At 46.1% G+C, this 24,573-nt stretch overlaps 2 protein-coding genes and 1 pseudogene across 4 annotated transcripts in view; 2 read left to right on the top strand and 1 right to left on the bottom strand.

Moving 5' to 3' along the window:
* The window catches only part of Fancd2 (FA complementation group D2), a 68,221-nt gene extending 67,285 nt beyond the window's left edge, over positions 1-936 (bottom strand). For 2 of the 3 annotated variants that reach the window (XM_028863940.2, XM_037204267.1), the window contains exon 1: positions 817-936. The gene's annotated coding sequence lies outside the window, so the exon portion shown is untranslated. The other variant, XM_037204266.1, reaches the window with a different exon arrangement.
* On the top strand, positions 923-16,469 carry Emc3 (ER membrane protein complex subunit 3). Its single transcript, XM_028863941.2, has 8 exons — positions 923-1,223; positions 7,786-7,843; positions 8,182-8,275; positions 10,023-10,127; positions 10,605-10,686; positions 12,767-12,846; positions 13,554-13,636; positions 15,316-16,469. Exons 1-8 carry the CDS (start codon positions 1,069-1,071, stop codon positions 15,442-15,444), a joined length of 786 nt encoding a protein of 261 aa, XP_028719774.1. The 5' UTR covers positions 923-1,068; the 3' UTR covers positions 15,445-16,469.
* A 6,418-nt stretch (positions 16,470-22,887) lies between these two features.
* On the top strand, positions 22,888-23,302 carry LOC114689673 (annotated as a pseudogene).
* Positions 23,303-24,573: the final 1,271 nt, after the last annotated feature.

Genomic DNA, 24,573 nt, shown 5'->3' on the forward strand with positions numbered 1-24,573 from the left:
CATGGGCCGCCACCACGCCCAATTAGCATTGTGCTTCTACCATCAGACCTTAATTCTTAATTATGACGATGATTTCTATTAACAGTTAACGTCCCAGGGCAGGAGAGACAGCACTGGGATTAAGAGGGCTTGCTGCTCTTTCAGAGAACCCAGGTTCAGTGCCCACCCATGTGAGTTGCTCATAACTGCCTCTAACTCCATTTCCAGATCATGCGCCCCCTCGGGTTCCTGTATGCATGTGGTGCACATAAATACACGAGGACAAAACATACATACACATTAAATAAGTCTTACTAAAAAATTTTAACACCTAAAAGAAGTTAAAAAAAAATTTTTTTTTTTTGAGACAGGGTTTCTCTGTGTAGCTTTGTGCCTTTTGCTGGGACTCACTTGGTAGCCCAGGCTGGCCTCGAACTCACAGAGATCCGCCTGCCTCTGCCTCCCGAGTGCTGGGATTAAAGGCGTGCGCCACCACCGCCCGGCAGAAGTTAAAATTTTGTATTACCCACTACATGTAACCCCTGACAGCCATTGTTCAGGTGGAAACACTAGTGCACGTCAGGGCCGTCTGACTTCGAAAAGGCACCAACCAGCTTCCAGGAAAGGCTAAAAGGTCCTGAAGCTGCTCCCGCAAACACCAAGCCTTGCCAAGAATTTGGGGTAAAAGCCTTGCTCACTTGGTCATGGTACCCACGCAAGGTACCTGAGGGTCTATCCTGCATCAGAGCGGATGAAGAGGCCGAGGCTGAGCCGCGGAGCCCAAGGGTCAGGCAGCGCAAGGCCTGGACTTGAACAGCAGCACGCGACGCCACTCACCTCCCGCCAGTAGCCTCCCTTAGCTTTCGACTTTCCCGCTCGACCGAACGCCGTTCCGACGCCATCGGAGCCGCGCCGCGGCGTGACGTCACTCTCCCGCGCCGGAAGTTGGCGGCCCGGCGGCGCAGCTGGGAACAGTCCGTCGAGAAAGCGAGCTTGTCCCAGACACGGTACCAGACAGTCTGAGGGGCGGGTGAAGGCCCCGAGCCGAAATCCGAGAGGAGCCCAACTCCAGCCAACTCTTAAGTGAAGATGGCGGGGCCCGAGCTTCTGCTCGACTCCAACATCCGCCTCTGGGTGGTCCTGCCCATCGTTATCATCACTTTCTTCGTGGGCATGATCCGCCACTACGTATCAATCCTGCTGCAGAGCGACAAGAAGCTCACCCAAGAACAAGTGTCTGACAGGTCAGTACCCTCCCCCTATCCGGCCGACCTCACTCCCAGTTGACCTTGGTCAAGAAAATACAGGGATTTTATCACTTTACTGGAGTTTACCTCGCGCCCCTAACCGGTAGGTTGACCTTGGCGGTTATCTGTGTTTCGCTTGTCTGTAAAACGGGGCTAACTAATAGCAGTGCCTATGTAACAGGTAGAACAGGCATGTGGATTAAATTAGACGATACCTGAAAAGCCTGTAGCACAGGGCCTGGAACGTACTAAGTGTTCAAGTAAACGCTGTTAATATTGTTAGGCTAACAGCCAACCGTCACTGAGGTTATCTGAACTATCGTGCTCCATTCCTTTGTTAAGATTGCGTACCGAAAACCAGACGCATTGTTACCTTTACTCCTGCTAACATCAAGTCAAGTGGATTTCATAATCTACATTCGACCATACACCTGTAATGGTCTGCTTAGATGCTAAGAAATAAAGTGCCTTGAAAGCTGTAAGACTGCCACAGAGAGATATAAGGAGTTGTAATGATCGTTTCACCTCCTAAAGTGGAGGCGGCTTCTTTCCTCACATGCCTTCTTAACAGTGTTTTTCTATGGAGACAGAACTTTTGACACATAACTTCAGGCAGTACAGATACTTGCCACTCCACATTAAAATAAATAACAGTTTTCAGTCACTTATTCTCATCATTTTCAGAGACTATCTGAAGACAGCGATGCTTAGTTCCTTAACATGTCCAGATCACTTAGGAATCACTTTCTTTAACAAAGAGCGTCAGGTTCAGGCGTTTCTGCAGAGAACAGTGGGGGGGAAAACCTTCTATTTTATTGTATTTAAAGGTTACTTTCCTCAGGGCAGTGGTGGCGCACACCTTTAATCCCAGCATTCAGGAGGCAGAGGCAGGCAGATCTCTGTGAGTTCGAGGCTAGCTGATTTAAGATTACCTTAAATTAAAAAACACTTAAGCAGTGAAATGGTAATGTAATTCAGTTGTTAGAGCAAATGCATGACGTACATGAAGCCCAGGCTTGGATTCCCCACCTTGGTAGAAACCATTTGTGGTAGTGTGAGCCTGTAACTCCAGGACTCAAAGCTGGAGCAGGAAGAGCAGAAGCTCAGGCTACCTGTGGTTAGATGGTCAACCTGGACTACATGAGAACATTGAAACTTTAAAGAAGTTCTATAATAGAGCTATATGATGACATTCAGGACTTTAAGACAAATATTGTGGTTCCCAAGCCTAGGCTCTTTCCATTCCCCAACAGTGGCCGCTGTGATTAGTTTTGTGTGGCATTAGTTTCAGAGCTAACTAGAGACAGCCCTCTGAAACTAATCTAAGAAGTTAGCCTAGTACCAACATGAAAACTATAAAAGATGGGATATGGAGAGAGCTCAGCCATTTAAATTTTATTTATTTTTTTGAAATATGTACTTTTTGCCAGGCATGGTGGCACATGCCTTTAATCCCAGTGTTCAGGAGGCAGAGGCAGTTATATCTTTGGGAGTTACAGGACAGCCTTATCTACATATTGAATTCCAGGCAACCAGAGCTACATAATAGATTCTTTCTCAAAAAAACAGAAAAAGGGGGAAAAAACTATTTTTGTTTTGTTCTGTTACTGTTTGCTTACATATATGTATATGTGTGTTGTGCCTGTGGGAGGCCAGAAGAGGGTGATGGATCCACTGGAGCTGAAGTTACACATAGTTGTGAGCTCCCATGTGGGAGCTAGGAACTGAACCAGAAACCTCTGCAAGAACAGGAAGTGAACTGGGCGGTGCACACACCTTTAATCCCAGCACTCAGGAGGCGGAGCCAGGTGGATCTCTGTGAGTTCAAGGCCAGTCTGGTCTACAGAGCAAGATCCAGGACAGGCACCAAAACTACACAGAGAAACCCTGTCTCAAAAAAAAAAACAGGAAGTGAGGACTGGAGAGATGGTGCAGGGATTAAGAGCACTGACTGCTGTTCCAGAGGACCTGGGTTCAATTCCCAGCACCCACATGGCAGCTCACAACTGTCTATAACTCCAGTTCCAGGGGATCTGACACCCTCAGTCAGACAGACGTGCAGGCCAAACACCAATGCACATAAAATTTAAAAATTAATTAATTAAAAAAAAAAGAATAGCAAATGCATTAACCACTGAGCCATCTCTCTACCTTCATTCAGCATTTTCTGATGCCTATAAATTATCATTTTATCCTCATAATACAACATATTATCCCAAAACTCCTTTTATAATTAAAGAAAAGGAAAACCAGAGAAATTTCACAGCAGTTATTAGGGTTAGAGTATTGTATATGTACACTAACCCAGATTGATCATAATTTTATGCTGCAGTTTTCTACCCTGCTTCACCTTACAAGATTTTACAGCAATGGTTCTGAATGACATCAGACCCACAGCTCTTTTTCTGTTTTTTAGATAAAATTCACACTTGGCGCAATGTATATATGAGAACTTTGTTGTTGTTTCTTCTTTGAGATAGAGTTTCTCTGTGTAGCCCTGGCTGTCCTGGAACTTACTGTATAGACCAGGCTGGCTTTGAACTCACAGAGATCCGCCTGCCTCTGCCTCCCAAGTGCTGGGATTAATCGAGAACTTTTTTAAAGCAGCATAATGCTCTCCTAATAATCAGTTGAAATAAAGGAAAGAATAGTAAGATGATTTGCATTTCGTAAGTGCTTATTTGTGCACAACTGTCCTACCAGATGTCATATGCACATGCTTATCTAGCTGTAAAATCACACCTGGGGCAGGTCAGTTGTAGGCTAAAGCAGATGTATGTCACAGAGGCAGGATTGGCGTGAATGGTATGCTACTTGGCATAGAAGTCTACACAGAACCAGGTTTGATTTTCTCTGTTTACTAGGTGATTGCCTGTCTGTAAACTTAGTAAATAAAAAGCCTGAGCTTCTTCCACACTGGAATTGGGTTTGTGCCTTAGATAAACTAGAACAGCAGTTTGGTGAGGACTCCAGAAGTAGTGTAGGACATAGGACAGTTCTCTGTTACATAACTGTCCCCAGCATTGATGATATCATATCATCTCTGAGTCAATGAGAAATGACAGTTATGTGCCATTTCTCCTCCACACTATTATTGTGACAACCAAAAAAGCTCTACATATGCCAGACAGGGAGTCTCACACCTAGAATCTTAGAGGGGGAAAGCTGAGATAGGAGAATCACCATGTGTTTGAGGCTAGCCTGGGCTATAGAGTAAGACATTGTCTCGGATCAACCCTTTCCCTCAAAATAGCCAGGTATAGTGGTATACACCTATCATTCCAGCCCTTGAGAGGATGAGGCAAGATAATTGAAACTTCAAGGCCAGCCTAGGCTATATGAAACACTATCGAAGAAAAAGGGTCAGTACTACACAGTGGTGTGTGTGTGTGTGTGTGTGTGTGTGTGTGTGTGTTCTAAGAAAATGTCTTTTAATTTCAAATTACCAATGCTACCCAGTACAAGAACCTATTTTTAGATATTTATGGAAATGAAAATGTAAAACTAGTGTTTTTACACTATGGGGAATATAGCAGTGGATCTCAGCTTTAGAACTTGAGCATCGAGAATATCCAGGCTCAGTCACCCTTGCCTTGATCACCATCCTCAGCCTCAACTCTGCAGAGTTCCTCAGTAGTTTCAGCACAAGAGCTTAGCTGGGGTTCTGCCATCAGAGTGTCTGGAAAGCCCTGACTTACCACACAGTGAAGAAGCTGCTACAGGTGGACAGTGCTGTACCCCACTCTCAGTGGAAATCAACAGCGAGACAGTGTCACAGTGTCAACCGTGCTCTCATGGAGTTTCAGTCCAAGTGTTAAAATAGACGGAGGGAGCCGGGCAGTGGTGGTGCACGCCTTTAATCCCAGCACTCAGGAGGCAGGAAAGAGTTACTGCTACAGTGCTCTGAAGCACTGGGCCATCTCTCTAGCCCCCTCTTCTTTCTCATTTCTTCTTGTGTATGGCCTGTCCTCAGAGTCAGAGTGTTGACTTGTTTGGGGGTTTTTTGTTTGTTTTTCCAGACAGCAGGGTTTCTCTGTGAAACAGCCCTGGCTGTCCTGGAACTCACTCTGTAGACCAGGCTGGCCTTGAACTCACAGAGATCCACCTGCCTCTGCCTCCCAAGTGCTGGGATTAAAGGCCTGCGCCACCACCGCCAGCTCAGAATATTGATTTTGTTACAGGGCTCCTAACTATGACATTCCTCAGTGCTTTGGCTAGGTAATTCCCATTCATCCTTAAGATTACTACCTATGGGACTGGAAAGATGGCTCAGTGGTTGAGAGCATTTGTTATTCTTGTAGAGGACCTGGGATCAATGCCCACCACCCACATGTTGGCACAGCATGTCCCACAACCATATGTACATAGAGTTGAGGGATCCAGCACCCTCTTCTGGCCTCTAAGGGCACCAGGCACACAGGTGGTATACAGATCGACATTTAGACAAAGCAGGCATATGCATAAAATAAAACAGTAGAAGGTTCCTGCCTGGTCCTACATCCTCAGCAGTTTCCTCTTGCACTGCTGTCTCTGCCATACACTCCCATAATTCCACCAATCTCCTTAGGGTATGACAGACAGTTCAGTTTCACATTTGCTCCTGTACTTAGTATTCTCCTTCACACTGTGTTTATTTGTTGAATTTCTTTCTTCCCCAGTAGACTTTAAACATCAAGGGGAGATTACATTTTCATCATTGTTTATTTATGGCACTAACATGGTATCTGGCACTTACAAGTTTAAGAACTATGTGGGCAGTAAAAGTCTAAATCTGCGCTTGTATAAAATGTAAGTGGCAATTTAGGAAATTGACATGACTTGATCAAGATCACAGTTTATAAGTCACAGAAGGCCAGGGGTGGTGGCACACCTTTACTCCCAGTATTTGGGAGGCAGAGCAGGCAAATTTCTGTGAGTTTGAGACCGGCCAGATGGCACACTTACTTTTAAGTCTTACTATTAAGACTGTATAAAAATTAGAGTCAGGGCCGGGCCCTTAATCCCAGCATTCAGGAAGCAGAGCCAGGTGGATCTCTGTGAGTTCAAGGCCAGCCTGGTCTACAAATCGAGATCCAGGATAGGCACCAAAACTACACAGAGAAGCCCTGTCTTGGAGAAAAAAAGAAAAAGAGTCAGGGTCTGAATTAGGATAAGAGATTATAAAAGTCTCCAAATTCTTTTTTTTTTCTTTTACATTTTTTTTAAAGATTTATTTATTTATTATGTATACAGAGTAGGGCACCAGATCTCATTACAGATGGTTGTGAGCCACTATGTGGTTGCTGGGAATTGAACTCAGGACCTCTGGAAGAGCAGTCGGTGCTCTTAACCTCTGAGCCATCTCTCCAGCCCTTCTTTTACATTTTTATGATTAGTTTATGTGTATAGGTGTTTTGCCTACATGTGTGTCTGTGTACCATGTGCATGCACTGTCCAAGGAGTCCATAAAAAAGCATTGGATTCTGTGGAACTCTAGTTAGAGATAGTTGTGAGCTGCCCTGAGCCGCCCTGTTTGAGTTCTTAACCAGCCCCAAGTCTCAATTCTTACTGACTGGACTTAGCTTGGCACAAAATAGCATTAGCACATAGTCCATACTTGAGCATCTGTAGCCAGCTCCAAGAGGACAGAACATTTCACACATGTCTTCGGTAGGCCTGTGTGTAAGACAGACAAGTGTGGATTATCATGAGGCCAAGAGGAGGGAAGGCAGGTGGAGTTCTACCAGGTGCCACTTTGGGAGGGTTTTTGTGCAAGATGAGCTCAGGGAAGGAGCTGAGGCAGGATACAGCAAAACTGGCAGATGAAGCTGGCAGCAGAGCATTCCCAGCACACGGAGCAGCTGGGCATGTGGAAGGTGGCAAGCCGACCCCGCTGCCTCTGACTGCTTGAAGCATGTGGCTTGTGCTGAGCAGGAACCAGAAAGCAGAGCGTGGTTTCTTGTATGCATTTCTGCCTACACTTCTAGTTTTCTCACTTTTCAAGAATTTCCTTTGACTTAAGCCCCCTGCCCCAACCAACTTTTGAAAATTTAGGGGGAAAGGTGGTATTTTTACTTCTGTTGAATATTATTTGCTCTAAAAGTCACCAATAATGTATTCAGTAACTGTTGAAGAGTTTGAAGGGAGTTGTTCTGAGTCCTCGGTGGAATTTCAGGTAACAGCCTTCTTGAGCCAAGGCCTGTCCTCATTTCTCTGGGTGAATGAAGAAGTTCCTTTGCCCTCACCATTCTCCTGCCTCCAAATCCATCTATTCTTTTCTTGCAAGGAAAGTTCCTTTGTGGCTCTTGTTGAATCCAGAAAGGCCAAGTGCAATGTCCCAGATTGCCTTCCTCAGAAACCTTTATTTGTTCAGAACACAGTCACTCTGGAAGACTCCTTTTGTGAAAAGCTGAGTGGCAAGTTGAATATGTTACATTGATTTTTAGGGGTTTTGGAAAGTTTCCACACCCCACTATTGCCAAACAGGTCCTCTCTTATGTTTCAGTGGGTCTTCTACTTTACTCTCTCATTCTCTTCTAGCATTTCACATTTGAACATCTCTTTGTCTTGTGTTTTTCAGCCAAGTCCTAATTCGAAGCAGAGTCCTCAGGGAAAATGGAAAATATATTCCCAAGCAGGTACTCGTTTATCTTTTATTAAAAAGCTCCACCATTCACCTCTGAGGGCAGTAGAAACCTAAATGTTTTCCAAGAAGACTCTGGAGAAAACTGGAGGTGACGACCCAGTTATTAAGCTGCAGCCTGGTGGTGTTTGCTGTCTGTCACTGTGCCCTCGCCCTTCTTAGGAAATTGTTTTTAAATGTGACTCGGCCAAACTATCAGATTGACTGCCAAGGAGGCTGCCAGCTCAGAGTGTAGCAGTGTATTCCAAGGGTCTTCAGGCGGTCCCCTGGGGAATAAGTTGACAATTAACTGTGTCACAATTCTCATTTTAAAAGATTTTTTTTTCCTACTAGTCTTTCCTGACACGAAAATATTACTTCAACAACCCAGAGGATGGATTTTTCAAAAAAACTAAAAGGAAGGTTGTGCCACCTTCTCCTATGACAGGTATGTTTTAGGTGGTTTTATTTAAACATTAAGTCACAGGAGATAGTGATGGAAGGACTTGAGAACCATCTAATTATCCATGGGGTATGGGAGAGTGTTGTTCTTTGGAGGTTCTCGCAGTGTCTAGGATGGAAGCCAAGGCTTCTTACATGCTAGGCGAGTACTCTCCCACTGAGCTGCCCCCCCCCCCAGCCCCTAATACACGGGTCTTTGAAAGTGGAGCCCTCTTTTTCCCAATATATCCATGAATCCTAGTATGGCAGGTGGATTTTAGAAAGGTCTCAGCTGATGTTGGGGGAGGTTAGGGCCGTTGTTTCTGGTCTCTGTTAGGTGCTTCTCGGGACCAGTTCCTACCAGCGTCTCGATCTGTTGCTGGCAGATGGTACACTATATCTTCTGCCTGAATGATGAGCTCCTTCCTTCCCAAGAGCAGTTGTTCTTGATCGCCCATACCAACTTACAGTTCCTGACCTGACTTAGGAGTCCTACCATCCCTATTTGGTGATAACTACAACATGAAAAGTAAACAAAAGCAGTTTGCTGTTCCGTGTTGACATTCCCCTTTTTAGTCTCATTCTGGGTGAGATAACCAGTTCTTTTGACCCATACAGAAGATATTAGTGTTAACACTTAAGAGCATTAGATGGCCAACATACATATGAAAAGATAATAACTAACAAGATATCTTTTTAGTCCATTAAACTGACAAAAATAAGAGTCTCCTAAGCCATGATTGTCAAGGTCAAAACAAGCTAGGTCTTGTTCCATTGATAAGAATACCCAGTGATGGGGTCTTGTTGATGGACAGTCTCACACACCCCTTTCTCCCCACCACCACCATCCAGTCTGCCCCGTCTCTGGATATGGAGCCCAGGGCCTTGGGCATGCTACACTACCATCCCAGCACTAAACTACACCCCAGCCCTAGTACCTCGTAATTTGAAATGTATAAACCATTTTACCCAAGAATTACTACTACTCAGAAACACATAAATAAGCAGATTGGTCTATTACCTATTATAAGGTAGCAGCAGCATTTCCTGACAGAAAAGGTTGATATTGGAAAGAGATGGGGCTGGAGAGATGGCTCAGCACTTAGGAGCACTGACTGCTCTTGCAGAGGACCCAGGTTCAGTTCCCAGCTCCCACATGGCGGCTCACAACTGTCTAGAACTCCAGTTCCAAGGAATCTGATGCCTTCCTCTGGCCTCTTTGAGGGGCCATGGATGCACAGATATTTATGCAGGCAAAGCACCCACACATTCACACACATTGAGATGCTGGTACCATGACAATGTAGAAATTTCATCAAAAGAAAAAAAAAAATTTATATTGAAGACTGCTCCACAGCCTCCGGCATGGTAGACAGCGCTCTGCCCCTGAGCCACATCTTTGGCCTTTCTTCATGAAAGTATTAAATTTTGGAAGGCAGATTGAAAGGTAGCAGAGTGTGCAGCAGAAAGCTCAAAGGATCTCGAGAGAGTGGGTGGAGAACAGCTGTCTACATCTATGTTCTTAGATCATTTGAACCTCTACAGTAAACCTGGTGGCTGCCGTGGTATGGCGGCACGTGCCTTTCTTCCCAGCACTCAGAAAGCAGAGATAGTCAGACCTCTGTGAGTTCAAGGCCAGGCTGGTCTACATAATAAGACCCTATTTAAAACAACAACAACAAACCTGTCTGGCTTAAATTTGGGAAGTCTCTACCAACAAAAGGACCTGGTGTTCTCTTCTGCCTCTGTCTCAGATCCCACCATGCTTACGGACATGATGAAAGGGAATGTAACAAACGTCCTCCCTATGATTCTCATCGGCGGATGGATCAACATGACGTTTTCAGGCTTTGTCACAAGTAAGTTTCAGGTCTAGGAGCCCTCCTGCTTCCTCCATATGTGTCCCTTCCCCTAATGTCACAGCATGAGCAGTGCGTTTTCTTGTGAAAATACATTCTTTGAACAAAATCTTTAGTTCAAGCTAATCCAAAGTTCCCAGTGTGGATACTTTGTAACTAAAAGAGACTGGCTTTAGTCGTGTATATTTTTCACCCGGGCTTCAGCGCACACTTGTCCCAAATGTTGGGTCATGGTTCATCCTGAGCACCTGCTTCCCACACAGTCTAGAAACTGGAATCCCTCAGGAGAATGAGAACAGAATGACATTTTGGCTGTTCTGCCTCAGAGGCTGCCACCTGTTTCCTTCTTCCAGAAGCTGAATGGCACAGCGTTCCCACCTCCTCAGGGAAAGAATGTGTGTGTTCACACTTTGGCTGGCTTGGGTGCCTAGGAACTTTCTTGAAGCAAAAATGTGGTATTTTTCTTTTTGCCTGCAGCTAAGGTCCCATTTCCATTGACTCTTCGCTTCAAGCCTATGCTCCAGCAAGGAATAGAGCTGCTCACCCTGGATGCATCCTGGTAAGCCTGCTGGTAGTAGACCACAGCCGAGACCCCACAGAGTCACAGTTGTCCTTTCATTAGAAGGAGGTTGTTTCAGTGTGAGAGGTTTTGCTTTTTCTATTTTTTATTATTGTTATTATTTTTTTTTTAAATGAAAGCTCTATTTAAAAATGCCAATGCATGGGGTTGGGGATTTAGCTCAGTGGTTGAGTGCTTGCCTAGTAAGTGCAAGGCCCTGGGTTCAGTCCTCAGCTCAGGGGGAAAAAAAGACAAAATAACAAAAATGCCAGTGCAGAACTAAAACAGTTTTGCAGGCGTCTTGCCAAAAGAAACTGTTTGTCAGCCTTTCTTCTTAGGTCTTAGGAACCCATGAGTGAAAGGTGGAAAGGTAGTCCGGCCAAGCAAAGGTTTTTAGCAGTGCCCTGAGGTTTATATTCCTTTCTGTTACCGTAACAAATACTGAGAGGTCCAGCTTGTACAGAGGAGAGGCGTGTTTTGGCTCACTGTTTTGGAGGTTTGTTCATGCCCCTCTAGCCTCATTACTTTGGATCTGTGCTAGGCTACAGATGGCGGTGGCATGTAGTGAAGTTTAGGCGCTCACTTCGTGATGAGAACACAAGAGGAGATGAGTCCAGACCCCACAGTCTCCTTCCAAGAACAAGCCCCCAGTGACCTAAAATTGCCTACTATGTCTCCATCTCCTAAAAGCTCCCCACTTTCCATTAGTACCACAGACTAGAGCCCAAACCTTTAATCCACAAGCATGTTTATGTGTGTGCTTGTTTTGCTTTATGAGACAGGGTCTCTCTACATAGTCCTGGCTGTCTTGGAACTCACTATGTGGACCAGGCTACTCAAACTCACAGCAATCCGACTGCCTCTGCTATGACTTCCTAGTGCTGGGATTAAAGGCATGTACCACCATATCTGGCTAACACATGGGCTTTTTAAAAGAACATTCCAGATCCAAATTATAGAAATGTTTGTGTATCATTTTCCTTAGTTCCAGTCACCATGCTAGGTGTTTTCCATATGTTACATTATCCTCACAGCAACCCGGTGAGGTCTGTGAAAAATGACTGTAGGACTACACACACCCTCTCCATAACCAGTACTTGGCATCTGTGTCCACTCCATAGATTTATAGCAGAACTTGGAGCCAGAATCTAAACCCTTTGGGAACACGGGTCTAGTACCTGCAGTACAGTAACACTGACTCGTGTGGTCTTCCAGACTGTTCTGTCTGTGACTTCTCAAGGACTGGCCTGAAACAAACGCAGTCAAGAAAAGTTCGAGGGTCTGCTAGCAATTTTGACTTCTCTGGTTTGAGCAGATCCACCTCTGGTTGTGAGCCCAGGGCAGAGCAGATAGAGGAGCCTTGGCCTTGCCCTGCTTCGTGGGAGAAGAAATCTGCACTTGAGCTGTGTGACTCTATTAAACTTTTCCCTGCCAGGCTCATTAGGCTAAGCAGAAATGTCATGGGTGGAGAAAAGCATAGCTATCTTTTCTCAGTGTCGGGACAGGTGTGCATTCCACATACTTGGATGAACAGAAGGGAGCGAGGCAGCATGTACAGTGGAGCTTCAGTAGCACATGCACTCAGTTACTGTTGCAGACAGACATCTGCATTGCGGGGCAGGTCGTGTACTTACCCACAGTCTAATGCAGTCGCCAGAACTTACCCGATGACGTGTCAGTCTCCCCGTGTGGATAGCATTTTCATTCACCCTTTGGTTTCTGTTATATGCAAGCACATTTATGGATCCCAAGTTGGGTGAGGAACCTGAGATAAGAGTTAAATGATTAAGTTCCTGACTTGGACTGCTTTCCAGTAGCCATCACCCTCAGCATTGCAGATGCTTTCCCGAAGTCACCCCTGGTCCTCTCTGCTAAGTGGGGAACACACACATCACCGTTTGACTTCCTTAGAGGATGTGGTTCAGAGTGGGTGGCCGCAGTGTGACCTGCTGTGCTGTGACAGAAGACAGCCTTACCGTGTTCCTGTGTCATTTCTTTAGGATGAGCAGCATGGGTGCTGCAGGTATGAGCTCTGTTCATCTCCCTCGTAACCATCCCACTCTCCCCCTTGCTTCACTAGGGTGAGTTCTGCATCCTGGTACTTCCTCAACGTGTTTGGGCTCCGGAGCATTTACTCTCTAATCCTGGGCCAGGATAATGGTAAGAAGCAGAGTGGGTTAGTGAACAGCTGCTTCCTGTCCCGGCGCAGCAGTCACATGGTTCTCGCTCTTCTTGGTTAGCATTGCCCCACACGGTGCTTCCTTCCGTGGGTTCTGAGCACAGTCTTACCAGTTCCAAAGCTCATGAACATGGGCATTTCTCCCAGCAGTTGCCAAGCAGTACTTGGTCACTCAGAGTCCGACACCTTGTGTAGGGACCCAGCGCTCCGTTAAACCTGTGAACCTGAAGTCTAAGGAAAGGCCTGGCTGGATCAGTTCATTTATTGAGCAGATTCCTCTCCAGTGCTAAATGTGGCTCTTGGTCAGTGATGAGGACTCAGATACTCTCACCAGTGTCTGCTTTTCTATAAAGTTTAGTCTTAATAGTTGCCCTGTGGGGTTAAGAGCAGACAAAAGATAAAGCAGTGAAGTACCTGGACATATAGCATTGCTCAGTAATCGGTGTCTGTTGTCATGTTGACATTTAAAATAAAGTTTAGAGCACCTTCTAGTTTGTCTCAGTTCTGGCTACAACCACCTCCATTTTCGTGGACTTTCCCAGAGTCCCATCCCAGGTGTGACAGGCAGTCGGTTGTCCGGTTCTCAAACCCACCACCAAGCAGCTACGAGCTTTGGCATGCCCATTCTTCCCCAGGGGTGCTGGGTGGTGAGGAGCCTCGGGACTCACTGGGCTTGTCTGTGCCGCAGCTGCCGACCAGTCACGAATGATGCAGGAGCAGATGACAGGAGCAGCCATGGCCATGCCTGCAGACACCAACAAAGCTTTCAAGGTAGGCGCCACTCGCTTCAGAGCTGTGGGGATACCACAGTCTCACACCAGTCCGTCCTTAGCCACAGTTGCACATTCTCCGGTTTGTTGCCCACGTTCAAGTGCAGTCCAAAATGAACAGTATGATGAAATGTGTTGTCCTGCCCCATCCTATCCAGGACATAAATCACTTTGTCCAGTGTATCCACGCCGTATATGTTATCCACCTCGTGACAGTTGAGAAGAAGAGAAGCCATCTTCACACTACTTTTATTACTGTATACTCTTGTTCTAGTTTTGAAATTTTCTTTTTATTTTGTGTGCATGTTTGTGTGCCTGAATTTATGTATGTCTGCACCACATGCATGCAGGAGCCTGTAGAGGTCAAAAGAAGCATTGCATACCCTAGCACTTACTTGCATTATAGGCAATTGTGAGCCGCCGTGTGGATTCAGGGAACTGAACCCAGGTCCTCCGCAAGAGCAGTCAGTGCTCTTAACCACAGAGCCATCCCTCCAGCCCCCTCTGTATAATTTTTATACAGCAAAATCCTACTTCATTTTTTTTTTCATGACAAAAAGTAAAAATAAGCCTGGTGTGGTGGCATACGGCTTTAATCTCAACAGAGGCAAGCCGATCTCTGAGTTCGAGACCAGCCTGGTCTACAGAGTGAGTTCCAGGACAGCCAGGGCTACACAGAGAAACTCTATCTTGAAAACAAACAAACAAAGTAAAATAAGGGGGGCTTCTTCATTCCAGTTCGAAGGGATATAGAAAGAACTCTTAGAACTCAGCCAGGCCTGGCAGCCCACACCTTCAGTCCCAGCACTCAGACGGGAGGCAGAAGCATGCAGGTCTCTGTCACTTAAGGCCAGCCTGGTGTACAAGGAGGTTCCAGACCAGCCAGAGCTACATAGTGAGACCCTGTTTCAAAGAAATAAATATTTGAAATGAAAAAGAATGGACCAAGTGTGGTGGTGCATGCCTATAATGCATGCCCATGGTCCCTGCCCTTAAGAGGCTGAGGCTTGAGAACTGAGTTTAAAGCCAGCCTGTACTACATGAGACCTTACCTCAAAGAACAGAACAAAACGACAAGATTCTAAACATAAGACATGGATGTAAAAAAAATTAAAACATGGGGCATATATCTTTGTAACCTGGGATCAGGCAGTGTCTTGTTTTAGTTTGGATTTTTTTTTTTTAATTTTATGTAGATGGGTATTTTGTGTATGTCTGTATGTATGTCTTAACTGATGAGTCTTCTCTCCATGGTTTTTGGCTTTTTGAGACAGTCTCCTGCCTCGGCTTCCCAAGTGTTAGGATTGTAGGCATGTTCCACCAAGCCTGGCCTCATTGAGCTTTTAAGATTGCTTTATGAATCAAGGCAATGATGACACATGTGTTTAATCCTGGCACTTGGGAGGCAGAGGCAGGAGGATCTGTGAGTGCAAGGCCAACCTGGTCTACAGAGTGAGTTCCAGAACAGCCAGGACTATACAGAGAAACCCTATCTAAAAAGAAAAAAATTGCTTCATGAAAGTGCATACAGCTGGGAGGCACCTGGGTCCCTGCCTCACAGGATCCAGTGAGCTTATGAACAGAACTAGCCTTGCTCAGCTGTGGTAAGAGCGGTGCCATCTCCAGCTGTCAGCTCAGTGGCAAGCTCCCCTCCCAGCCCTGTCTTCTCTTCCTGTGCAGACAGAGTGGGAAGCTTTGGAACTGACAGATCACCAGTGGGCACTTGAGGACGTGGAAGAAGAACTCATGGCCAGAGACCTCCACTTTGAAGGCATGTTCAAGAAGGAACTACAGACGTCCATCTTCTAACCACGAGCAGGGGCCGCTGTGTCAAGGACCTGCAGTAGCGCTTAACCTTGTAACTTCCGTGGAGCTGGAGCCTCTGAGAATAAAAAGGAGGGTGCAGGGGCTGGCGGGTGCATAGCGAGGCTCGTTCTTGTCTGAGCTGGGTTCCCCTTTATGTTGGAAACTAGAGGAAAAGGAGTTCCGGATGACTGCTGTCTTCAAAGTTTGTAAGCGTTCTTCGGGTGACTCTAGTAAGGATGTCAGAGAAAGGGGAATATCCCAAGCTACTGAGAATATCTCAAAACTTAGTAAAAACTCCATGTTTGTAAGGAGAATTGTCAGTTTTCATAGCCAGTTACTATGTTCAGTCAGCCTGACTTCAGCCACAGTAAACTCCTGTTTTCTTAGGATCCAAACACCCTGCATTTTCCCTTTAATTTCTTGTATTTCTTAACTTTCTTTACACAAGTACTTTACATTTTCTCTCTACCAAAATTTAGAGGCTGTGGCTGAGCGGCATAGAACTCCCTGCACTGTTCCCGTGAGCCTACAGAATGACGCAGAGAGCTGGGTGTCCCAACCTGACTGAAAGAAACTCTTTCCAGAGTGGGTTCGCAGGGCCGGGGCCGACTCAGCCAACTCTCCATGTCTCTCCATCTTTAGTCCAGTGAAAACAGGTGACCCTGAGGCACAGCCAGACTCTCAAGTGCCTTTGGGCTCATCAGAGACGGGTTACATAATGCAAGTTCTTGAGTGGAACTTGAGACAATACCAGCTCCATTGACCAGTCAGTGGTGCTGCACTGTAAGTGGTTACTCCGTTGAACGAGTGACCTCAGTTCCCGGTTCCTCTGGGCAGGAGAGAACTTACCACTGTCAGGGCAAGAGGGCAGCTTCTGGTGGATAGGTGGATGAAGGTGCCCAGGAGTCCTCTGTCCAGGGAAGTGACGGGTGCCATTCTGTACCAAGAGGTGGATGTGATTGCATGTTAAGCACTGTAGCCGAGAACAAGCGACTCTTGACGAATTAAACAGCCCTGTTTTCTCTTTGCCTGTGGAAGTGTTGCTCTGTGGGTCCTAGGTGCTTCCTGCCAGCAGAAGCGCCCGTCTTAGAACAGGGCTGGAGGGCTCAAGGTGAAAGAGAACTCAAAGAACTCATAAAGAAGGTCTACAGTTGCAGTTCAGTGGGAGTATGTCACTTAGTGTACATTATCCCCAACACACACACACACACACACAAAGACCTCATGTGAAAGAAACCTGCCTGTTTCTTTTATCTGTGTGAGTGTTTGGCCTGTATCTAGGTGTGTGTACCACATGTGTGCAGTGCCTGCAGAAGCCAGAAGAGGGCGATAGATCCCCTGGAACTGGAGTTGTAGCCACTTGTGAGCCCCCATGTGGGTGTTGGGGATCAAACCCAGGTCCTCCACAAGAACAGCCAGTGCCCTTAACCACTGAGCTATCTCGCAGCCCCAAGAAAAGTATTTCTGAGGTCATAGAACCTGTGTGAATCTGAGGGTCAAAAGGGGGTGCCTTGTGAGCCATCTCAGAAGCAAACTTGATCCTGACAGTGGTGGCAAGGGATTGACAGACAGGAGCTGCTGCTGGGGCGGGAGTGAGGTGAGAAACTGCTGTGGTGAATGCTGGGTGAGTATGGAAAGAGCAGTGTGGAGTTGATGTTCATGGTCGGGTCCTCTGCCCTCATGCCTGCCTCTGCAGGAGACACTTCCTCTTCCTGGGCCTCTGTCTCCTTTGGTCAAAGAGGATGAGCTAGTGCAGCCACTCGGAAAGTCTGCAGTCCTCGAACGGCTAAACGCTTTTGCATAGCCATAGAGAGTTAGGAAAGGAAAAGGACGTGTCTGCAGACTTACACGTGGTTGCAGCAGCAGCAGCAGTTAGTCACAGTGTGGGCGGTCACACAGCTGTCTGTCAACTGAATAAAGTATGGTCTATTCATATAATAGAATACTTCACACAGCTGTCTATCAGCTGAATAAAGTACGGTCTATTCATAGAATACTAAGCGATAAAAGGAACAAAGTACTGTCACTCCAGCACAGTTGATCCCTGAAACATAAAGAATCCGGTCTCAGTCAATGCCCTCTCCCTTTCTGTGTGTGCTGAGGATAGAACCCAGGACCGCACGTACACTAATAAGCTATGTGCCTGGCCCTGCCAATTTTTTTTCTTTTTTTGGTTTTGGTCTTGTTTTTTTTTTTTTTTTTTTTTTTTTTGTTTGTTTGTTTGTCTTGTTGGGGGCCTTACTGTGTAGCCTTGGTGGGCTTGGAATTCACTATGTAATATACCTGGCCTTGAATTCAGAGATCCACCTGCCTCTGCCTCCTGAGTGCTAAGATTAAAGATGTGCACCACGACTCTCAACTCCCAGCCCTTCCCATGTTTTAATGCAGCCTCCAGAATTAGCCAGCCCATATAGATAAAGGTCAGGTAGTGGTTGCCAGGGATGGGGAAAGGAGGATGGGAAATAACACAGTGTAATGTGTTAGATGATCAAATGCCTAAGGAAATCAGCTTAAACAAGAAAAGGTTTCTTTTTCGGAGGTTTCACTCTGTGGTTGGTTGTCTCTGGTTTCCGGACCGTGGAGAGGGAGGAAGAGCTGAGGAAGAGCTGCTCAGAGAACAGCTGTCAGGAAGCACAGAGTGCAGGGGTGGGGGGGTGTCTTGACCTTTTGAAGGGCATGCCCCGCTAACCTAGCTTTCTCCCATGAAGTCCTTCATCTTAAAAGTTACATCACCTCACAGTGGTGGCACAAACTGGGGACCAACCATGGACCTTTGGAGAAACCCCAAATCCAAACTACAGAGTGATAAAATGTTCTAAAGCTGGATGTGACAGGAGCTACGGGTACACCCTGTGGACTTTTCTAGAATGCGTGTGGCTTTATCCCATTCAAGAACAAGGGCTCATTGCAGCAGGGACAGTCCCAAAAACAGGTTGCACACAGCACACAGGGTTGACCAGGACACACTTGGGTAGCTCAGTTTGTAAAGTGCTTGCCTAGCATACAGGAGGGCCCTGGGTTCAATCTTAGGGCCCCCTAAGTCACGCATGATGATGCTCCCCTGTAATCTTAGCATTCAAGGGGGAGGAAGGATGATCAGAAGTTCAAGGCCATCCTTAGCTACATACTGTGTTCAAAGCCAGTCTAGGCTACATGAGGAATCTCTTAAGTAAATTGAGCAGATGATTTGTGTGGATTAGCTCTCAACCCTGGTATGCTGACTAGTTTTATGTCAACTTGACACAAGCTATAATCCTCTGAGAGGAGGGAACCTCATAGAGAAAATGCCTCCAAAGATTAGGCTGTAGGCACGCCTTTAATCCCAGCACTGAGGAGGCAGAGCCAGGCGGATCTCTATGAGTTGGAGGCCAGCCTGGACTACAGAGTGAGTTCCAGGAACAGCACCAAAGCTACACAGAGAAACCCTGTCTTGGAAAGAAAAAAAAAATCATTTCAACTGGGAAGACCCACTTCTAATCTGGATCTGGATCTTTAAAGTGAGAAGACACACCTTCAATCCAGATCTTTTGAGGAGGTAAGATCCACTTTTAATCTTGGGTCACACCTTCTGGTGGCAGTCTATATAAAGACATGCTCACACTGGCTGGCAAGTCCCTTCCTTCACTGGCATTAGAGCCCCACTTCATGAGGATTCTGGCATATACTGAAGACCAGCTGAAACATCCAGCCTCCTGGACTGAACAACTACTGGATTTTGGGACTTTCTGTTGTATATAACATAATATATGTTATATGTATATGTTTTACATATGTAACATAGCCCTTATGTATGTGTTATATAAATGCTCATTCTATATATAAAATGAATGTTCCTCAGAGAGCCCTGACTAATACAAGGAAGGAAAGGATTATCTGGTTTACAGGGTACCTCCTAGGGGAAAGCTAAGGCAGGAACTGAAGCAGAGACCACGGAGAAATGCTGCTTACTAGCTGGCTCCCCGTGTCTTGCTTTCTTATCCAACCCAGGCCCACCTGCCCAGGGACAGCACTACCCACAGTGGGCTGGGCCCTCCCACGCCAATTAGCAATTGGGAAACTCCCCACAGGCCAGTATGATGGAGGCAGTTTCTCAACTGACATGTCCCCTTTTCAGTTATGTCTAGGTTTGTGTCAAATTGACAAAAACTATGAGTTATCCTTAATAAAGTGTTTCAGGGTTTCATGCCATGCATGTGTGTGTATGCACCTCTGTACACACATACATGCTGTGAACTGAACCTAAGACCTCACACATACTAAGCACATGCTCAGTCACCCCCACCACATCCCCAGCCAATCATTTCATGTCTTCCACCTGCTCAAGCCAAATGATGGCTGAACCAGCCATGCCTACCCCGCCCTGCCCCCTCCTTTTTCTCCTGCCTCTTTTGAATCCTTTCATCTTTAATATAATCTGAAACACACAAGAGCAGAAGGACTAATGGATTTCCTTATATCTATTGTGTTTTGTTAATTATCAATATTTTGCCAATCTCATGTGTATCTCTTCAAGCCTATTTTTTTTTTTTTTTTTTGAGGGAGTCAGGGCTAGACTGTTTTAAAAGTAAATCCCATCAGAAGGGCAGGAGGTAAGGTAGGATTGCAAGTTCAAAGCCAGCCTGGGCAATTTAGTGAGACACTGTCTCAAAAATAAGTAAAGATACAAAAAGGGCAGGGGCCAGCTGGCTTGGGGGGACCAGCACTTGTAACCCAACACTTGGGAAGCAGAAGCAGGAGGGCTGGAAGTTCAAAGCCAGACTCTGCCATGTCGTAAGGTTGAAGCCAGCCAAAGCTCCATAAAACCCTATCTTTAAATGGGGGAGGAGTGTTGCTGAAGATATGATAGTTCAGCTGCGGAGCATTTACCTAGCTATGATAGTTCAGCTACAGAGCATTTACCTAGCATGTGCAAGGCTCTGGATTCACTCTCTAGTACCACAGTAAATAGATCCTGAGTAGATCATTTCACATACATTCTTGTAAACATCTCTAACAGGTAAAGAATATTTATGTTTTTGTTTTTGTTTTCGAGTCAGGTTTTTATAGCCAAGGCTTTCCTGAAACTTTTGATATTTCTCCCTCTATTTCCAAGTACTGGATTACAGGGGAGTGTCACCACACCTGGCCCAGCATGCTTATTCACAAATACGTTCGATGCTCCTTCATCATCTTTAAGATTTTTTTTTTAATTACACGTGTATGTTTGCCTGAACATATCTATGCGTCCTGCATGTGTCTGGTGCCTGCAGAGGCCAAAACAGAGCATTGGACCCCCTTTTATAACGGCTTACTCCCCTCCCCTGCACCCTCAAGGTTGTTTTCAAGTCAGGACTTGGTAAATAAACCATGTTATTTGTACTCTGTAAAACGTTGTGACTCTTTCAAAACTACATGTATCTCCCCCCCCCCACCTCCTCCTCTTCTTTTTAGATTTTGGGGTAGTGTTTTGTTTGTGGGGGACAAGTCTCGCTCTGTAGCCCAGGTTGGCCCTCACAATAATCCTGCCTCAGATTCCTGAGTGATGGGGTTATAGATGTGAGCCACTGAGTCCAGTGGGAAATAAATCTCAAGACTGCTTTTTACTGGAATGAACTGATGAGAGATGCACAGATGACTAGGAAAGGGAACAGCACCAAGTCACGACTCCCCAGGAAAACCGAGTGTACAGGGGAGAGATTGTGAGCACTGGCTACTCCTGGCTTTTTGTTTGTTTGTTTTGTTTTTCGAGACAGGGTTTCTCTGTGTAGCTTTGGTGCCTGTCCTACTGTCCTAGATCTCGCTCTGTAGACCAGGCTATCCTCAAACTCACAGAGGTCTGCCTGGCTCTGCCTCCCGAGTGCTGGGATTAAAAGCGTGTGCCACTGCTGCCCAGCACACTAGCCACTTCTGAATCAGTTTGGAGAACTTTCACCACCACAAAATCAGAACAGGAAAAGGTGGCCATGAATAGAAAAAAGCTAAATGTTACGTGGTCTCCAACACACTCCATGGGTAATATCTAGCAAATGTCTGTAATTCCAGCACTCAGGTGGAGGCAGGAGGATGAGGAGCTCAGGGCCAGCCTCTGCTACACGGCAAGTTTCAGGATAGCCTATGCTATATGAGACCCTGCCTCAAAAAATAATATAAATATATAAAGAATGAATAATAGCCGAGCATGGTGAGCCACACCTATAATCACAGCACTTGGGAAGTAGAGGCAGGTAGATAAGGTCAAAACCAGCCTGGGCTACATAAGAGACCCTTTCTCAACAAAAGAGAAATAAACCAAAGTTTAAAGTGAGCAATAGTGCCCCGTAACCCTTGTGCTTTCTCTTCCTGTGAGCAGCCTGTGTTGTGCCTGCTTCATAAGCCCCCCAGAGACCACGAGGAGTCTGAGTTTGTATGCAAAAGCAAAGAGCCTTTATTGCAAGCTTGGGCCTGGGCTTCCCGTCTGTTCTGACATAGTAGTTGGATCAGGGAGAGCATCGAGCTCAGTTGAGGCAGAGTTTTTATTTTATTTAAAATTTATTTATTATGTATTATGCAAGATTGTAAAACATCAGTAGCGAACTTCTGCCCTCCGGGGTTCTCCCATTGTGCGGTAAGCCTGTATTTAAGACCTCCTCCCCCCTTCAATAAATGGCATTCGGCATTAAAAAAGTAAAATAAAATAAGGGCTGGAGAGATGGCTCAGAGGTTAAGAGCACCAACTGCTCTTCCAGAGGTCCTGAGTTCAATTCCCAGCACCCACATGGTGGCTCACAACCATCTATAATAAGATCTGGCACCCTCTTCTGTGTACATAATAAATAAATAAATCAATAAAATAAATTATGAAAAAAAAAGATTTATTTATTATGTACACAGTGTTCTGTCTGCGTGCATGCCTGAACACCAGAAGAGGGCGCCAGATCTCATTTATAGATGGTTGTGAGCCACCATGTGATTGCTGGGAATTGAACTCAGAACCTCTGAAAGAGCAACCAGTGCTCTTAACCTCTGAGCTATCTCTCCAGCCCGAGGCAGGGTTTTTAAGGAGTAAAGGGTGGGGAGATAGGGGGATTCCAGATTCAGATGGGGGTTGAACTCCTAATTGGGCAGGACTGAAGTAACAGAAGTCTTGTCAAACAGGGCTTGGTACTGGCGTTGCTGCAAGGAAAGGGGCAACCTAGATACAAGTGATGTCAACTGTCCTTAATGTTCTGGAGCATCTAGTTCCTGTTGGTCCCAATTCTGATTGGTCTCCCGCAAGATACAGTTTATGGCATTTCCTGGTTATTGTAATGGTGAGGCCTAGTCGTGGTTGCACTAATGTTAAGTTAGGCCTCTTCACCTGAGGTGACCTGTGAAGATGATTCCCTACTCTCTTGACCCAGAAAATCCTAAAAAAAAAAAAAAAAAAAAAAAAAAAATCAAGCTGGTCAAGTCTTCAGGTTCCCTGAAACTGCCCAGGCCATCAAGAGTATGCAAATCTGAAAAGCCACCAAGTATCTAAAAGATGTCACTTTAAAGAAGCAACGTGTGCCGTTCAGGCAGTATGATGGTAGTGTCCGTAGGTGCATCCAGGTCAAACCCTGGGGCTGGACACAGGGTCAGAGGCCAAAAAAGAGTGCTGAATTTTTGCTGCACCTATTTAAAAATGCAGCTAGTGATGCTGAACTGGAGGGTTAGATGTAGCTTCTCTAGTCAATGAACACATCCTATAAACAAAGCACCTGAGATGCGCCCGATTAACCCGGACATGCGCTCCCCCTGCCTCATGGAGATGATCCTCACTGAAAGAGAATAAATTGTTTCAAAGCCAGAAGAGGAGGGTGCACAGAAGAAAAAGATATCCTAGAAGAAACCGAAGAAACAAAAACTTATGACACAGGAATAAATTCAGCATAAAATAAATGCAGATAAAAGTAAAAAAATAAATGAGTAATATCACCAGGTGTGGTGGCGCACACCTTTAATCCCAGCACTTGGGAGGCAGAGACAGGTGGATCTCTGTGAGTTCCAGGCTAGCCAGCGCTACACAGAGAAACCCTGTCTTGAAACCACCTCCCCCCAAAAAAGAGTGTATCTAAAACTAAAACAACTTCCATAAGCAGCCGAAATCTAATACTTATGAAATAGCTACAGACGCCAGAAGAAAAAGACAGAACCAGCAGACAGTTGAAAACAGTTGGGTCTAGGGAACAGGAATCGGGAGTGAGAGGGAACGGGGCTGGGAAACTTTGGTTTTAAAGTGCTGGACTCAACAACCACTGACTGTCTTAAAGGATCAGAGTTGTTGAGTTGGTACTGCGGGGGAAGCTGAAATCTGAGAATGGGCTCAGGCGGCAGCCAGGTTAGTGGATGAGCAGCATGCCCTCGGAGCTGAGGACAGCTGGCAGGGCACCGAACGGGCTCCGCAGCCTGCCCCAGCTCCCACCTGTTCCGCCCTTTGTTTGTGTTGCTCTGCCAGAGCGGCCAGGCAGAGTGAAGATGTCAGCCCCTGGTTCCCGGCATCGTGCACTCTGGGAGGCTTCATCCCTGCCAGCCACACCTCCTCGGCCTTTTCCTGCCCTCTTTGAAAGCTTCCAGGGCACCGCTCCCCAAAAGCTCCCCTAGGTGATGGTCTGCAGCCTTTTCAACAGATACCCCAGTTGAAGGGACCAGGGCTCACATGGAAGGCCTGCTGTGTTCCTTTCTCCTCCGGAGGACAGGATATTATCAGAGCCTGGCTCTGAAGGCAGTCTTGTGACTTGGGAGTTGCTGTGTGACCTTTAACAAGTTCCTTTACCTCTCTGAGCATCTGCTGAGCAGCTTCCAAATGAGGAGCATAGAGATGCAAAGAGCTGCTGTGAGACTGAAAAAAATGGTGCAGGTAGGCTGTGTGGCACATTTGTCACAGACTATGTGCATGGCATCAGCAGTGTCCCCCACCGCCAAGATCTCCAGGATGATGAGGACAGTTTCTAGACTGAGACCATCCCAGTGTGCACCTGGCAGCCAGTGTTCCCCACTGACACCTGCCTCTGGGCCTCAGGTCTCCTCTTTCTCTAGAGTGGTCAGCTTTCATCTTGGCCCCAGGCCAAAGGGATCAGAATGTCCTGTCTTTGTCTGGAGTCTCAAGCCTAGAAACCTCATGGGATCAAGCTCCTCACTCACTCCAAAGAGGGC

The sequence above is a fragment of the Peromyscus leucopus genome, chromosome 3 (genome assembly GCF_004664715.2).
Source record: "Peromyscus leucopus breed LL Stock chromosome 3, UCI_PerLeu_2.1, whole genome shotgun sequence".
Lineage (NCBI taxonomy): Eukaryota > Metazoa > Chordata > Mammalia > Rodentia > Cricetidae > Peromyscus > Peromyscus leucopus.

Coding starts and splice junctions, on each gene's coding strand:
- Emc3 (XM_028863941.2), top strand. CDS start 1,069: ATGGCGGGGCCCGAGCTTCTGCTCGACTCCAACATCCGCCTCTGGGTG. Junction 10,687..12,766: donor CTCACCCTGGATGCATCCTG/GTAAGCCTGCTG, acceptor TTGCTTCACTAG/GGTGAGTTCTGCATCCTGGT. Junction 12,847..13,553: donor AATCCTGGGCCAGGATAATG/GTAAGAAGCAGA, acceptor TCTGTGCCGCAG/CTGCCGACCAGTCACGAATG.